Genomic DNA, 17,582 nt, shown 5'->3' on the forward strand with positions numbered 1-17,582 from the left:
GACACAAAGTTTCGCTTCCTGGTTTTCATATGCTACTATCACCTGAAAAGAGGATGAATCACAGCTGTGATGGATTCAGCCTGCTTCAGCCAGCTTCCCTGCAGAAGGATCTCTGCATCACCAAAACCAAAATCTTACACGAGTGCCTATTCTACTTCTCACTGGTGGTTTGGTTCAAATCTCACGTCAAATAGTGTTTAAGGAGGTTTAATTACAGTAATGGCCCACAGAAAGATCTTCTATCTAGGTTTCCCCATTTGGCCTGTTTCAGCCAAGGCATACCAGCCCATCTTACAACTTACATTGCATCGTCATGATCACTAGCGCTCACATAACGCAGCTTGGCAACCGTGCAACAACCGCTGATTGACAGGTGGGCTGCTCCCCACCAGTCAGATCCAGTATGTTGGCTATACTGCCTGGGGCTGATGGAAGATGGAGTCCAAGTTGGGAGCCAGTTCCCAGGAGGCTGGGCCCATTACATGTTCAACCTACTCAAGGAGATGGAGTTAAAACTTCAAGAAGCTCTCCTCGTGGGCCACATTTCCCCATGTGAAGCTGCCCAGACCCTGAGGTCATCATTTAAGGGCCCTTCTTTGTGTGTCTCCTCCAAGGGAGGACCAGCAATGAGTGAATAGACCTCTTCTATCGCAGCTCCCTATCTATGGGGTGCTCTCCCAAGGGAGATATTCTAGCACAACCCTTTTTAGGCCTAAAGACGTCTTCGGTTCCCGGGAATTTAAGAAGCACCAATGTTTTACTCTAACTGTGTTTATGTCTCTTCATTCCTGCATTTTATGCTTGTCGTAAATTGCTTGGGGACTTTTGTTGTGGCAAGCGATTCATAAATTCAACTAACCTGACCTAAGCTATTCACGGACCCCTAAGAAATATTAGTTACTGATCCCATGGGAATATAAAGAAAGGTGTGAGGAATGAGTAGAAGCAGGGAAAATCCTCTGTCCCTCTCTCATCAGCCTCTTTATCATGGAATATTTCATATATATATATATATATATATATATATATATATATATATATATGAAAAACCCACAGCCTTCTCATGGAATGAAGAAAAGAAGCTTATTCTGGCTTCAAATCCAACTGCAGATCCCAAAGGAGAAGATCATATGCTCAGAGGGGATCCCACGATGGGCTGCCCTTTTCAGCGAGAAGCCACCATGGAACGTGAACATCTAGGCACTCTGCTCAAGCCGCCCACAAGGGGAAAGAATACGGCTAATGCGGCGGGAGGCAGAGGCGCCAAGGAAGCCCCCAAGAGCCCACTGGGAAGAAAAAGCAAAGGCAGAGGCAGCCAGTGATCTGGAAGGGAAGCAAGGAAAGCGCAATGCCCACAGGGCCCTCTGAAAAGGAATGGTTGAGCAGCGAGTGAATCCTTAAGGAGCAAGGCAAGAGGGAGAGAAGATGCTAGCTGGCTGGGATATAAGAAGAAGAAGAGTTTGGATTTGATATCCTGCTTTATCACTACCCAAAGGAGTCTCAAAGCGGCTAACATTCTCCTTTCCCTTCCTCCCCCACAACAAACACTCTGTGAGGTGAGTGGGGCTGAGAGACTTCAGAGAAGTGTGACTGGCCCAAGGTCACCCAGCAGCTGCATGTGGAGGAGCGGGGAAGCGAACCCGGTTCCCCAGATTACGAGTCTACCACTCTTAACCACCACACCACACTGGCTCTCCATATAGGTGGTGCATTTCAACTAACACAGTCTTAATCCAAGCAAGAGAGCAAGGTAAAGGTACCCCTGCCCATACGGGCCAGTCGTGTCCGACTCCAGGGTTGTGCGCCCATCTCACTTAAGAGGCCGGGGTCCAGCACTGTCCGGAGACACGTCCGGGTCACGTGGCCAGCGTGACGAAGCTGCTCTGGCGAGCCAGCACCAGCGCAGCATACAGAAACGCTGTTTACCTTCCCGCTATAAAGCGGTACCTATTTATCTACTTGCACTTAATTGTGCTTTCGAACTGCTAGGTGGGCAGGAGCTGGGACCGAAGATGGGAGCTCACCCTGCCGCGGGGTTTCGAACCACCGACCATACGATCAGCAGGTCCTAGGCACTGAGGTTTTACCCACAGTGCCACCTGTGTCCCTAAGAGAGCAAGGAAGGGCCATAACTAGGGGGGAGAGCTATCTGCATTGCATGCAGTGGGTCCATGGTTCAATCCTCAGCATCTCTCCAGGTAGGGCTCTCCCTTCCCTGGGACCCTGGAGAGCTTCTGCCGGTCAGTGTTGAGAATGCTGAGCTCGATGGAACCAGTGGTCTAGAAGAGAAAGGTTTCGCAAACGCCCTTCCAGTAGAAAATTTGGCAGCACACTAGAAACGTGAACAGCTCAACACAAAACACACATCATGCCATCTGGGCACAGGAGAAGGTGGGATACAGCCTGGGGTGGGAGGGCAGCACAGTGCCAAAATTCCTGGCACTATCTTGAGTGGACTCTGATTTGATCCCTGCAAACCTTGCCTGCCTATTGTGGGTGAACGGCAACCAAAACATTCAACGAATTCTGTTGAAAGCCACCCAGAGTGGCTGGGGAAACCCAGCCAGATGGGCAGGGAAAATTAGTATTATTGCAAACGAATGACAGAGGATCACACTCCATGCATCTGATGAAGTGGGATCTTGTCCACAAGAGCTTATTCCATAATGACAATAAAATGGTTCAAGTCTTTGCCGCAAGACCCTTTGCTGGTTTTGCTGCAGCAGACTTGCACCTCTGGAAACCTCGGTCCTGCTTGCACAGTCCAGTCACATCACATAAGAAGCTAAGCATGGTTCAGAACATCAAGCCAAGTTCCTGCACTTGTCCAGAGAGGGTTTTCTTTGTGCAGGTTTGTTGTTGTTTTAAACTGACCACTCGCTTTGCACCGAGACAGATGTTTCCCCACTTACTTATTCCAACAGACAGAGAAATATCAGGGAGGCAGTCCATGGGTCACCCATTGGTCAGTCCCTCAAGTAACACCCATGCCAACTATCCCAACACAACATTGCCTCGTTATATTTGTCTCTGCTCCCTTCCCCACTCTGCTCTCCCTTGAAAACCACCGGAGGAAATTTACTACTTCCAAACCGGATACAACCCCTTATCACAAAGCTGATAATGTCAGTCACTCTTCCCAGAACAAAACAAACATAAAAATGAAATTCCATTGTCTAGAACAGGGTGTTACATAAAAGAAAGGTGATCTAATGAAATTCATAATTTGGAGGGCTGCACTTTTGAAAAGTGAGAGTAGGGAGAAAGTGACAAGTTAAAGAAGCAAACAAACAGAATTCAATAAGCCGAAAGGTTGCTGCCCAAAGGACTAACTTTCCTGCTACTTTTAAGCATAGTGATCACAGGTGTATACCAAATCAAACACCTACTTCATTCTGGAGCCCTAAACACAACAATCTGGTGTGAGAAGCCTTTGGGTGACTGTAATTGCTATTAGTTCTCGCTACAACCACTCCTTCTAGCGGTTCTTGAGCACTGCCACCCTCCCACTACAGTTGCAATTTCCTTTCTGAACCTGCTAAATATGTCAGACACAGCTGGAGGGTGAGTAAAGCAGGCCAGGGGGCTGTGATAAGAGCCGGAAGAAGGCTCTGCAAAACCACAACAGTCATCAAGAGGCTTCCCATTGGCCTGCAGGCTAACTAACCACCCACATCACATCCGACTGAGGTACCAAAGAGATCACACTACAGTACTCTAGCTTAGTGCTTCCTCGTCTTATGCTGCTCAGTATCAGAAACTCAAGATATAAGCTAGATTACGGTCACCACAACAGAATATCTATTCGCGAGGGGGTTGGACTAGTCGTCCCTTCCGACGCTACAGTTCTGTGATCCCAGCTACATTGACTGTAGCTTGCTCTTACAACAATTCACTTGTTCCAGTAGGCAAGGAAAAACACACACAGCGGAAATGGAAATGCTATTGACTATGGACTAAGGCAGAGGTTTTCAAACCTGGCACCCAGAAATCTCCACATAGTAGCAACTGGACTCATGCCAGGAGCAAAACGTGCCTGGCGCCTGGAGAATTTCAAATACTGGTGCTGCTTAAGTAAAATAGAAACTCGTACGTCAGGTGTCAACAGCAACAACAGGATTCACATCTATAGCCTAGCACAGTGGTTCCCAAACTTTCTGCCCCCCATGGAACACTTGGAAATGGCTGAGGGTCTTGGAGGACCACTTAATCATTTTTCTGGCCGTTGTGGCTATTGTAATGTTAAAAAAGGAGAGTAATGGTAAAAGAGCCCTGGACGGTTAAGTCCAGTCAAAGGCGACTATGTGGTTGCAGCGCTCATCTTGCTTTCAGGCCAAGGGAGCCAGTGTTAGCCCACAGACAGCTTTCCAGGTCATGTGGCCAGCATGGCTAAACTGCTTCTGGTGCAACAGAACACCATGACAGAAACCAAAGCGCATGAAAATACCGTTTATCTTCCTGCCACAGTGGTACCTATTTATCTACTTGCACTGGTGTGCTTTCGAACTGCTAGGTTGGCAGGAGCTGGGACAGAGCAACAGGAGCTCACCCCATTGCAGGGATTTGAACCACCAACATTCTGATCATCAAGCCCAAAAGGCTCAGTGGTTTAGACCACAGTGCTACCCATGGCCCTATTGTAATGTACTGTGCTATGCACTGTATGATTCCTTTGTTTCAAATGCCTCCTTCCCTGGTCAATTCAGGTCTTTCCTGCTCACCTTTGTTCTCCTGTGTTGACTATCTTCTCTCTCACACACACTGCTTCCTCTTGCTCTGTCTTACAAATTCTTTCAAGTTGTGGGCCTCCTGAAGGAAGCTTGCAAAACACTGGTTGTCCACAGACCACACCTTGGACAACCCTGGTTAGGTAGGCAGGCTCATGCACACCCAAAGCATAGGGCACTCTGACCCTGGTGCACACACAGCCATCAAAAACAGGGTGGAAAGAGGTACTTACAGGCCCTGTTTTCCTACTTCTAGGTTGTCTTAGAAGAGTTGGGTACTAAATCAAAGATTGCATTAATTTTCCATTTATAGATAACAACCAGAATCCGGGAAGCTCAAAATTGGAAGACTAATCTGGTCCCTTCCATTCATGCTTGGTTGGTTAAAGTCCAGACAACCTTGAAAACGGTTGAAATTAACATATTGTATCAGGTTTAGGGAAGGGAGATTAAAGCCCCTTTGATTTGGGGGACGACTTTAGCAAAGTCATTCTAAATAAGAGGCAATATTCCTGTGGCAATATTGACGGTAGAGAGAAATGGTGGACTTTACATTGCACAGGACTTGAACCATCCTGGATCGTGGTCACTTAGGGTGGGTGGGTTTTTAAAGAGTCCAGCCACACCCTGCTTTTTGCATTACAAGTTTCATGCATGAGCACCAAAACATTGGTGCTGCAATTCAGATGCACCCTGACATTAGAGCACCGGAATTTATTAAAATATCTATTTTATCCTTTAGAAAGCAGGATCAAATGAATAATCAGAGTCCAAAACATCCTAAAAGCAAGGGAGAGAAGATCTGGATAATGGAACCCAGGAGAACATTCACACTGGCCCATTTACCACTGATTTACTCCTGAATGTCACCTCCCTGAAGCATAAGAAACTGAGATATGAAAGCTACGTGCTAAATGACACCTTAAACCTAGGTTATGGGTGCAACAACAGAATGTCTAGGTGTGCTTTTTTATAACAAGAATACGGTGCTGAAAATGTATGAACTGCAGCTAAAATATGATGTTCATTTTTAACATGGTCTAGTCCTTCCCCTGCCCACCCCCCCAATATTCTTAAGAGGGTCTCTTCTCCAGTCTTCAGAGAGTGGCTGAAAGCGGGGAGGCAGAAAAAGGTATTCCTTTCTTTCCACTCTGCAGTTTTAATCTGAAATCTTAGGCGCAGCACTGCGCCTGGAGCTCAGAAACTGCTCACGCTAAGGAAATTCCCTGTCGCAAAATGCGCCTAGAACAATGGGAGTGTTGAACACTGCATCTCTGCTGCTCACTCTAGATCAGCTGTACTTCTGGTGTTCAGTAAGTGCTGAAAGAGCTATTGGGAGCTTCCCGCCATTCCCCCTTTGCATGCAGGTAAGATATGGTTCTGAGCACCTTCTGCTTTCCTAGGCAGCGTCCTCTGCGCATGTGGGAGCCATGGGACAGCCATAAATTACAGCTCTAATGGTAAGAGTTTGCATACAAAGATGAAAAAGTACCATGGCCAATGACAAGTGATTCAGTTAGCATTTCAAGGTGAGTTTACATAATTTGCAGTTTTCAAAATAACACACAAACCGAAATACAGACAGCCTTTGATCGTCACATCTCTCCAGATTTTGCAATGCAGCTCTCCAGCCAAGTAGTGTGTATAGAAAATGTATATTCTTGGGAAAGTTTTCATCTAAATGTTTCAAAAATAATAATAGAAATATGCATTGTATTGGGAAAAACTGTTTTGCAAAAATTTGTGTATCAGACAAAATTGTGCATAATAATTGCATACATCAGGAGAAATCTGCACAAACACAGCGAGAAATTTTCATGAGGGCTTGAAAAAATATCCCAAACAGGTATAGAAATGCAGAGAACTGAGCGTAAGGTTGGATCAATGAGAAACGGAGAGAAATCAGAAGTGACAGATTCTACCTGTGAAAGCAGAGAGCAGATTGTGCAAAATGGCCCCAGGTACAACGATCTGGGCAGACTCACATGTTACAGTCACTACATGGGGCCCTCACCAATGTTTCCCAAAGCAGACACATTATGCTGTATCCATCTTTAAACAGCCACGTGGACCTGTTTGGGCCTGTATTTCCAGACGCATGTATGTGCATGAGAAACATGCATGCGCACTGACGTTCCCTGCAGCAATCATCATAACATGCAGAGCCGCTTTGCTCTCCGGAGAGAAGGCAGTCAAAGGAAAGAACAGTCATCCCCGAATTACAGCCTAAAAATAAACTCACCTCAGAACCACAACACCAGCGATTCTCAAAATATTTTTCTAATGAGGAGCCACACCTTGGGAGAAGCGGAGATTGCCTTCTCCAATTGCCTTCTCTTCCCAGGTTGCAATGATCGCAAAACACCCCTGAGGCAATTAGAGCAACAGAGGAGAGCGGTTCCTTAATGTGTTTGCTTTGCGTCTTGAAACACAACAGCGCGAAAGTGGCTGGCAACCAAGAGGATATCCCCTGAGAAGCTGGAGCCTGACTGCTTTGGGTCCAGTGGCGAGTCCCTGGAAACTTGTCATCTTTTATAATATATCCTCTGAGCGCCCTCAAATCCTGATTGGTTCCCAGCCTGGCCTCCTGATTCACTAGGAACCTTACAAGAACTCCCTGGCTCAAGCAAATCCCCAAGCTGCAATCCTATATGTGCCTACCTAAGTGTAAGCTCCACTCAACTCAGCAGGACTTACTTCAGAGTAGGCATGCAATGACTATATTCAATAACCTGCTGTTTGCATTTCCAAACACTCCTGCTTTATCCAGTTCTTGATTAACTGACATTTGGTTTCCCCACAGGCACCTTTTTTACCTTTAAGGTAAAAAAAAAAAGGTAATGGACCCCTGGATGGTTAAGTCCAGTCAAAGGCAACTATGGGATTGCGGCACTCATCTCACTTTCAGGCCGAGCCGGCGTTTGTCCACAGACAGTTTTCTGGGTCATGTGGCCAGCATGACTAAACCACTACTGGCACACGGAGGACCGTGACGAGTGCCAGAGCGCACGGAAACGCCATCTACCTTCCCGCCGGAGCAGTACCTATTTATCTACTTGCACTGGTGTGCTTTCAAACTGCAAGGTTGGCAGGAACTGGGACAGAGCAACAGGAGCTCACCCCGTCGCGGGGATTTGAACCGCCGACCTTCCGATCAGCAAGCTCAAGAGGCACAGTGGTTTAAACCACAGCACCACCCACATCCCTCCTGTACCTTAAGCAGTTATGCAATAAGTAGAAATCGACCAGTTGAATATTTCCCCTTCCTGTGAGGGATGAGAATCAAATCAGAGATGTAATCCCACAATTAGGGATGCTTCACAAGTTCCCATATCCCGCAACAACAACAAACATGTCTGCTCTGCCTCTGACAGCTGTGTTTAAGCAACAATACCACGGATGAAGCTCCATCTCAACATGGAAGGTGTCACAATAAGAAAATTCACTTGTTGAATTTCTCAACTCCTTTGCAGCAGTTGAAGGTTCAACAGCCTCCACAGATTTGGGAAAAGAGAGGCATTAACCCTAGAATGATTTTGCTGTGTATCCTAGACCTCACCCTTGTGGAAGCACACCAAACCAGACTCCAGATGGTTTGACAGGTGGACCTTCCACGCTCTGTTTCAGTGCTCTACAGCTAATCCAGTGGCCTTCCATAATAAGGTGCACTGCAGAAACTTCACCCTGACTTCGCATCTAAAGTGGTGTTGCTCACTAGAGTGGCAATCCTCTTCCAAATATCTCACCCCAGGCCCTTCTGTACAACTAGATTAGAGCCACTGAAGGGATGCATATTATCCCCCCGCTCCTCAAATTTCAGCACGCAGACAGACATATTAATTGCAAAACACCTTCTGAAAGTCGGCTGTCATTCCAAGGGTCTGCAAGATTGCTAAGAAATGTACTTTCTTCCCAAAGATTCCTCTTCTACAGAACAAAACATCCCCCACGTCCATAATGCACCATGGAATGCGTCCTTGCTCCTGCGTCCTCTCAGGAAGTACTCGAAACAGAAATCCCACCACCTGTGGCTTGCCAAAAATGAACATTTTCAGAAAGAAAGAGAGAAAGAGAGAAAGAGAGAAAGAGAGAAAGAGAGAAAGAGAGAAAGAGAGAAAGAGAGACAGAGAGAGAGAGAAAGAAAGAAAGAAAGAAAGAAAGAAAGAAAGAAAGAAAGAAAGAAAGAAAGAAAGAAAGAAAGAAAGAAAGAAAGAAAGAACCACTTCTGCTGTCCCTCATTTCAAAGCCTTTCACCTCTGTCTTTAAATCCCTAACAGTTGAAATGATATTGGGGTAGGGTGGGCTTTCCCTGGAAAATCTACTTGGAAGTTTTTGCCTTGCAGAGAGCACCCCATCCATGGACAACTGGATTTTCTCTTTAAAAGGAAAAAAAAAGCAAACATCACACAATCCACCTAATGCAGACCTTGCTAATGGAACAACCACATGACCCTCTGCTTCTGGAAAACCTTCTCCTTATATCTATCCCTTCCTTGTCAACACAGCCTGTTAGAACTTGCTCTGATGCAAAGAAGCCATTAAGAGAGACACGCACACCAACAGAGACTGCAGTTGCACGCCGGAGCCTTTAAACCGCACAAGCTCTTCCGGTCTTAAAGGCACGGCCTTTGTGTGTATAACACTAACAGGGCCATTATATTGCCCTTCAAATGGCTCTTTAAAACACCCTTCAGCTGAACCCCCGACAATGGCAAGGCAGCTGGTGTGCAGGGGGCCAGGGAGCCGCTTATGCTAATAGCATTCTCCCCGTTGTCTTGTTACGCCCACCCATCCCCCTTTCTCCACCTCCATCTGTTTATCCCGTCCACCTGTTGTCACATATTTAGATTGCAGAAAAAACCACCCTTTTGGTGCACAGATTGCCTCGTTCGCTCCCGAACCAAACAAGGCTGACTTCGTGTGACAAAGGAGATCCCCTAAAGTTAGCAAGACAGAGAAGGGCAAAATGTTGCATTCAGGACACCAGCAGATGCAAAAATAATATAAAAAATGAGGATCATCGAGAAAGAAGAAGGAATGGGTTCTCTTACCTTCTTCTTGGAGTGTGACCGGTCCTCCTCTTTAGCTAATTTGCTATTTTTCCCAGCTCTCGAAAGCTTTTGCTCCCCTGACTGCTTAATGGTGATTTTGATCTCGGGAGGGCATATATAGTTCTCCAAGTTCTTGGGGGGCTTCTTGGCTCTCTTGGTCGTCTGGATTTTCAGCTTAAGACTCCCCTCTGTAAAGTTCGCCTCCTTGATGGAAAACTCCTGCTCCTCCAAGCCGTCTCCGGCCACCCATTTCTCGCTGTCTGTGTTGGAAGCGGAATCCACGTCTCTCCCGGAACAGAGCTCGTCTTCCTCCTCGGGCTCCATCCGGTCACTGCTCACAGGGATCCCTTTGGCAGAGCTGGGCTGAGGCAGCATGGCCTCTGTCCCAGCGCCACCAGGGGCACCACCAGGGGCCTTAGCAGAAGCAATGGCCGAGCCCAGGAAATCCGACTCTCCTCCCCTTTGCCGGGAAGTGCCCGAATTCTCCCTTGGCTCCATGGCGACCCCCCGGTCCATGGGATTTTTACACGGGGGGAAGGGGAAGGTGAGAAGAGTTGGGGAGCCCCAAGAAGGGAATGGTAGCTTCTCAGTTAAGGTCTCTTAGAGTCCCAATAGTCCAACCACTGTGACGAGCTCAGAAGCATTCAGATCTGCAACTGGGGAGAAAACAGAAAGGGAAAATGCTGTCAGAACTTCAGCAGCTACTGATAATGAGGTTTATGTCAACTTGGGTTTGTTCATTCATTCATTTACATCCTACAACCTTACTTCCATATGTGCAAGGAGACATTCCAACCACACACCTAGAATTCAAAATGGCACAGTCCAAGAAACTTGATTCACTTGTTTCTGTCAAATATATATACTTGTTCTTTGGGAGAATGGAGACTTACTAAATACAGTGAATGCTCGGGTTGCAAACGTAATCCAGGCGGGAGGCACGTTCACAACCTGCTATGTTCGCAACCTGCGACCCATGCGTCTGCACACGTGTGGGTTGCGATTCGGCGCTTCTGTGCATGCACAAAGTGCAATTTAGTGATTATGCGCATGTGCAAGCGCCAAAACCCGGAAGTAATCTGTTCCGATACTTCCGGGTTTGGCACGGTGCGTAACCCGAAATCGCGCAACCCAAAGCATCTGTAAACCAAGGTATGACTGTAGTCACTTACCATGGTAAGCTTAGATGCACATAGCAAGGTCTAAGACAGATAATTTCTAGCTATGGAGTTGACTTAAGGGGAAGGGAACTCCACTGCCCTCCACCCCTCAGACAACTGTGGTGGTCTTGGGGAAGGTGGCAATTCTCTACAACATTTGCATAGTGATGTCACCTTGTCTAGCATTTGGCCCGAGTCCTGAACAAGGCCTCACCTGGGATGAGGTCATCGCTAGCATCATAACACTTCCAATGTGTACAGCCCTACTTAACTCTTTCAACTGCACAGAGGCAGAGGGTTCAAAACCGAAAGGCGAATGTCATAATATAACCTGGGTCTTTGAGCATTAAAGAACTAGCAGCCCGGACTAAGTGCTGAAACAAAGATAGACACACTCAGAAGGGTTTTTCATGGACACAAACATCATCTTCTCCCCATGCTGCATATTAAGAGGCTTGTGATTTGCAAATTTTCACTACCTCCCACAATCTAACTCCTTGCACAAGGCATTTTCAGCCCCAAAATTTCAAGTCAAGCCACCTCTACTATACCGAATGAGTTGCTACCGAAAGGAGCCAGCAACCACAAATATATCTTAGTCTCATACTTGGAGCAGACCGCCCAAACCAAGTTAGGTGTGAGTGCATTGTGAACATGAGTTAGTTGACCCCAGCATTGCAGGGGGTTGAATTAGATGACCTTTGGGTCTCTTCCAACTCTATTATTCTATGACTCAATCCCAGGTAAATGCTAAATGAACCTGAGTGGCGTAGGGGACCAACAAAAGCATCTCCCCAGAAGATCTCAGCGATCAAGGTGGAGCATAAGAAATCAATTGGTCCTTAAGGTAATTTAAATGTGGATAATACATGTTTAATTACCAGCAATGGTAAACAATGTTACAATGACTCTTGGCTAAACAATAAAATAATTGTCTTGCACTGATTTTTTAATAAGGTGTGTCCACTAACTCCTGTCTCTCTCACCTGGCTCTGGCACATACACCTGAGCTATCAATGAAAACTTAATCCACCTGCCTGAATAATAGTGTCTATCTAGGGAGCTTCAAAGAGGCTGTTTCACCACCTCTAATCCCCATCTTTCCTCAGCTTGGGCTGTGCCAGAGCTGTGGGCAGAAGGAATGAAGACCTTAGGACACAATGAGGTAATAAAAAGGGAGCAGCCACAGAGCTAAATCGGGAGGGGGAAAGGAAGCGAGCATTTGCTTGATGCGTAGCTGGTGATGTTCCTTCCTCAAAATGAAGGAACTGTTAAGGTTTTGAGACAGAAGGTCTGTTGAGGTCAAAGGGGGAACAGCAGAGAAAATCCAAGGGGGGAGGAGAGAGAGAGAGAGAGAGAGAGAGAGAGAGAGAGAGAGAGAGAGAGAGAGAGAGATTAGGTCCATCTAGTTTAGTACAGTGGTACCTCAGGCTACATACGCTTCAGGTTACCGTACATATGCTTCAGGTTACAGACTCTGCTAACCCAGAAATAGTGCTTCATGTTAAGAACTTTGCTTCAGGATAAGAACAGAAATTGAGCTCCGGCGGCGTGGCAGCAGCAGGAGGCCCCATTAGCTGAAGTGGTGCTTCAGGTTAAGAACAGTTTCAGGTTAAGAACGGACCTCTGGAACGAATTAAGTACTTAACCGCAGGTACCACTGTACTGTCTAAGGAGCTCTCCAGAGTTTCAGATGCTGGGCACTGAATCTGGGACTTTCAGAGATTTCTGGAGCAAACTGTAGAGCCAATCAGAGCTTGAGGGAGGCAGCAGACCTAATCTTTGCTTGAAATATTCCATGATCTGGGTTGCACATGAAGCTGTGCTACTTGATCTTCAAGTCCCTTTCAACTCGTTCTCTCCCCTCACTGATCATGTTTTATGAACATCTCGCATCTCTCTCCCTAGTAGTCTCCCGCCACATTCAAATGCTTGCATCTTTCCTCACAGGAGAGATGCTCCATCACCTTTCTTCATTCAAGTTGCCCTGCCTGAATATACTCCTCCTCAATATATATCACCTTTTTATCAATTACTATCAGAAGGACTGACACATATAAAGCCTTCAAAGGGAAAATTAAGTGCCAAGAAAGACTACAGTGGTACCTCTGGTTGCGAACGGGATCTGTTCCGGAGGCCCGTTCACAACATGAAAAGAGCACAACCCGCAATGGCGTGTCTGCGCGGGTTGCGATTTGCCGCTTCTGCGCATGTGCGTGGCGTCATTTTGCGCTTCTGCGCATGCGCGAGCGGCGAAACCTGGAGGTAACCTTTTCTGGGTCGCCACAGGACGTAACCTGAAAAAACCTAACATGAAGCAAGTGTAACATGAGGTATGACTGTATCTCAATCCAAATTCTTTGTCTTCTTTTGATCCATCAATCTACCGCTACCCTTTGCTAAGGCATCCAAAATGCTGAAGGAGGGTTCAAAAATCTCAGTGGTCTGAACCCTAGAAATGTCACACGGGTGCTGCTTAGAAAATTGGAAGTGCCATTCTCCAACTCAAAGTAGCACACCCAGAACTCTCGAGGCATGTGAAAAGAAGACGCATGTGTCATTTCTGTCTTCCCAAAGCCGAGGTGTTAGGTAGTAGATTACGGAATCATATTTGACTCTGCAATTAGGTTTGAGATGCCATAATTAGATCAGATAGTTACCTTTCCATGTAAGTAGCTAGCAGAGTAACAGGAGAAGGGATGGGAAGGCCAACTGTGATTAAACAACTGATGCCCCCATAAATCACAAAGCCCATAAAGGAAACACAGCCTAAGGTGCCAGCATGCCAGAAAAAACATCGAGACAGAATGCGCTGATGTTCGAGTACAACGGCATAGACGATAAAGCACCACCACTGCCTGTTTGTACAAAGAAGCATTCGGCCTGTCACTTTGGGCCCTAAGGACCTCTGCTATCTATGCTGTCCCAAATGCCAAGAGCACGTGAAAAAGGAGGGGCATCACCTCCTGGCAAATAGAAGGCGAAGAAATGGAGGCAGTGAGAGACGTTGCTTTCTTGGGCTCCATGATCACTGCAGTGGTGTAGCGTGGGTTCTCAGCACCCAGGGTAAGGCAAGTAATTTGTGCCCCCTAACCCGTGGATTTGCGCCTCCTAACCCGTGGATTTGCGCCCCCTAACCCTAACCCCCAGATGTTGTGCCCGGTGCGGCCGGCCCCCCCTGCACCCCCCACGCTACGCCACTGGATCACTGCAGATGGTGACAGCAGTCACGAAATTAAAAGACTCCTGCTTCTTGGGAGAAAAGCAATGCCAAACCTAGACAGCATCTTAAAAAGTAGAGACATCACCTTGCCAACAAAGGTCCGTATAGTAAAAGCTATGGTTTTCCCAGTAGTGATGTATGGAAGTGAGAGCAGGATCATAAAGAAGGCTGATCGCTGAGGAATGGATGCTTTTGAATTATGGTGCTGGAGGAGACACTTGAGAGTCCCATGGATTGCAAGAAGATCAAACCTATCCATTCTGAAGGAAATCAGCCCTGAGTGCTCACTGGAAGGACAGATCGTGAAGCTGAGGCTCCAATACTTTGGCCACCTCATGAGAAGAAAAGACTCCCTGGAAAAGAACCTGATGTTGGGAAAGATGGAGAGCACAAGGAGAAGGGGACGACAGAGGACGAGGTGGCTGGACAGTGTTCTCAAAGCTACCAGCATGTGTTTGACCAAACTGTGGGAGGAAGTGGAAGACAGGAGTGCCTGGCATGCTCTGGTCCATGGGGTCATGAAGAGTCAGACACGACTAAACAACAACAACACAAATGCTGAACGCTAAGCAAGTAAACAGCACATTAAGCTGGCTTATGGGAAATGCTAAGTCAAAGGTCAGATTCAATGGCGCTCACCAGTCCAGTCTGTGCAGTTCCTGGACACAGTGTGCCCTATTTGGAAAAAGCTACCTGGAGAGCAAATGGCTCCAGATTATGCGAGACCAGAAAATCCAAGACAGAGGCATTTAAAAAGAAATCAAAAAACAGATTCATGGACATCATCTGTCTGAAGAGACATGGCGTCGTGACCTTCTAAAACTAAGCAGTATTGGCTGAAGTCAGGGGCTGGACCCAGTATTAGAAACTCAGATAGATCAGCTAGGCACCAAATGGCTGCTTAAACCAGGGTTACAGTCGCCAAAAAGGAACACCTGGTTGGTTGCCAGTTTGAGGTCAGATGGTTTGGAAGTTGTATATTTCAATACGACTTTTTGCTTCCTGAAATTCATTCGGATTATGCACATAAAATGTAACAGATAGAATTCTACCAAATGAGTTGAGAACACGGGAGATCCAAGGATCCCCAGGCATGCGTCTCCAGTTGGTGGAGATGTCAGGTGCCATTCTGACGCCCAGGCATCTTCACTTGGTCACAGGTTTAAGGGTCAGGTTTAAGGTGCTGGTTTTGACCTTTAAAGCCCTATGTGGCCTAGGTCCACATACCTACAGGACCGCATCTCCTGGTATGCCCCGTGGAGGACCTTAAGGTCCACAAACAACAACACTTTGGAGGTCCCAAGCCTCAAGGAGGTTAGATTGGTTTCAACTAGGGCCAGGGCCTTTTCAGCACTGGCCCCAACGTGGTGGAACGCTCTGTCACAAGAGACTAGGGCCCTGCAGGACTTGACATCCTTCCGTAGGCCTGCAAGATGGAGCTGTTCTGCCTGGCCTTTGGTTTGGACTCGGGTCTGACCCTTAGGTTTCCCTCCCCTTATGGTCTTGATTTATCAGCTACTTTAAAATGAGGCTGCAATTTTAAATTGCATTTTAACCTGTATTTTAAATGGGGGTGTTATTTCCCCTCTCTTTTTCCCCTATTATGTTTTTACTGTGATTTTATTGGTGTTAGCCACCCTGAACCCGGCTCTGGCCAGGGAAGGCGGGGTATATTATTATTATTATTATTATTATTATTATTATTATTATTATAATTATTATATGGTCGATAGCCAGGTGCGAAATGTGCCTGGTGTCTGGCAAATTCTGAACACTAACTCGACCCACACCTCAGCAACCTAAGCCACACCTCCTCAAGGTCCATTATTTTAGAAGCATGGGATAAGAATGAAATGAAATGAATGAATGAATGAATGAATGAATAGTAGTTTGGAGAAAAGGATGACAATTGGCATATTCAACCCATAATACTTTTCTATTCAGTACAGCTCCATGCCACTCACCAGCAACCTTGACAGTGGCAAGAGGCTTGAGTTTCTTTGCCCTCACAGCAACCTAGTGAGGCAGACCACAAACCATTTCCGTTTCACACCTGGGGAGCTAAAGTGAATGTGAGCGGCTGGCCAGTGCAGGTGTGAGGAAGAGGTTGGAAAAGTCCACTTCCATTTTAGATGACCGTCATTTACAGCTTTGAGTCCAACCTCTTGTTTACTAAAGCAAGCCAACTGCTTGCTGCTTGAAACTGGCTTGTTTTAGTGAACCACAGTTAAGACTAACCACAGTTTACCTGTGCCCAGGTGTCATAGCAAGCGGGATGAGTGTGTAGCAAAAATTGAATCTCCCTGCAGCAGAAGAAGACAGGGAGAGCACAAACCAGAGGCTCATCTGTGTAATCATTCACCATAGTTTAGTGTTTGTAAATTGGCTGGGACCAGAGCCATTCAAAATACAGAGCCTCTGTAGGATGCTTTACACAATGTAATGCCAAGTGTTGTACATTATACACCTACGCTGTATACCAAGTTAAGCAATATAGGTTATGCAGCCACTCCTCGAGCCGCAATACAAATCCTTTTAAAATTAGTGGTCACTGTGGAAACATATTGAGGGCAGCAGAATGATTTTTTTTTTCCTTTTTGGAAGGCAGGGAGATGACTCCCCTGTATTTCAGACCACATATGATTATTTTGCAGGAACATCTTCACCTCTCCCAATGGAATTTTACATCAGAAGCTTGTCCTCCTTTCGGTGAAGAATTTAATTCAATTTTTAAACCTGACTATGGCTCAACATGGCCTGGGTGGTGTTTGTGTGAGTTGTAATTAAGTCTGAATAGTTATGTGAGTCCCCCTTACACACCCATGTCAACACAAGCAAGGGAATTCTCTTAATTTAAGGAAATTGCTAGGGCAAAATAAAGTTTAAGTACCGCCAGTATTATGGGACACAGGTGGCGCTGTGGGTTAAAGCCTCAGCACCTAGGACTTGCTGATCGAAAGGTCGGCGGTTCGAATCCCTGCTGCGGGGTGCGCTCCCGCTGCTCGGTCCCAGCGCCTGCCAACCTAGCAGTTCGAAAGCACCTCCGGGTGCAAGTAGATAAATAGGGACCGCTTACCAGCGGGAAGGTAAACGGCGTTTCCGTGTGCAGCTCTGGCTCGCCAGAGCAGCGATGTCACACTGGCCATGTGACCCGGAAGTGTCTCCAGACAGCGCTGGCCCCTGGCCTCTTAAGTGAGATGGGCGCACAACCCCAGAGTCTGTCAAGACTGGCTCGTACGGGCAGGGGTACCTTTACCTTTACCTTTACCGCCAGTATTAGTAACAGCCATAGGTGTCAAAGTACTAGCAGCAGAAGTCAATATTGAAAGCAGATATTATTTTACTGCAAGACCCGTAACAGTTTTCCAGAACACTAAGTTCAGTGATGAAAATTTGCAAATTCCTCTGCCTAACTTTCATA

The 17,582-nt window shown here is 46.6% G+C and overlaps 1 protein-coding gene across 1 annotated transcript in view; it reads right to left on the minus strand.

Annotated features, from left to right (window-relative positions):
* The window catches only part of SETBP1 (SET binding protein 1), a 257,196-nt gene that overhangs the window by 224,036 nt on the left and 15,578 nt on the right, over window positions 1–17,582 (minus strand). Inside the window, exon 2 of the mRNA XM_081929548.1 lies at window positions 9,779–10,434. Coding sequence (XP_081785674.1) covers window positions 9,779–10,294 — 516 coding nt within the window. The 5' untranslated portion in view covers window positions 10,295–10,434. The remainder of the gene's footprint in view (window positions 1–9,778; window positions 10,435–17,582) is intronic.

The sequence above is a fragment of the Podarcis melisellensis genome (assembly GCF_964234715.1).
Source record: "Podarcis melisellensis genome assembly, chromosome: 11".
Taxonomy (NCBI): Eukaryota; Metazoa; Chordata; class Lepidosauria; order Squamata; family Lacertidae; genus Podarcis; species Podarcis melisellensis.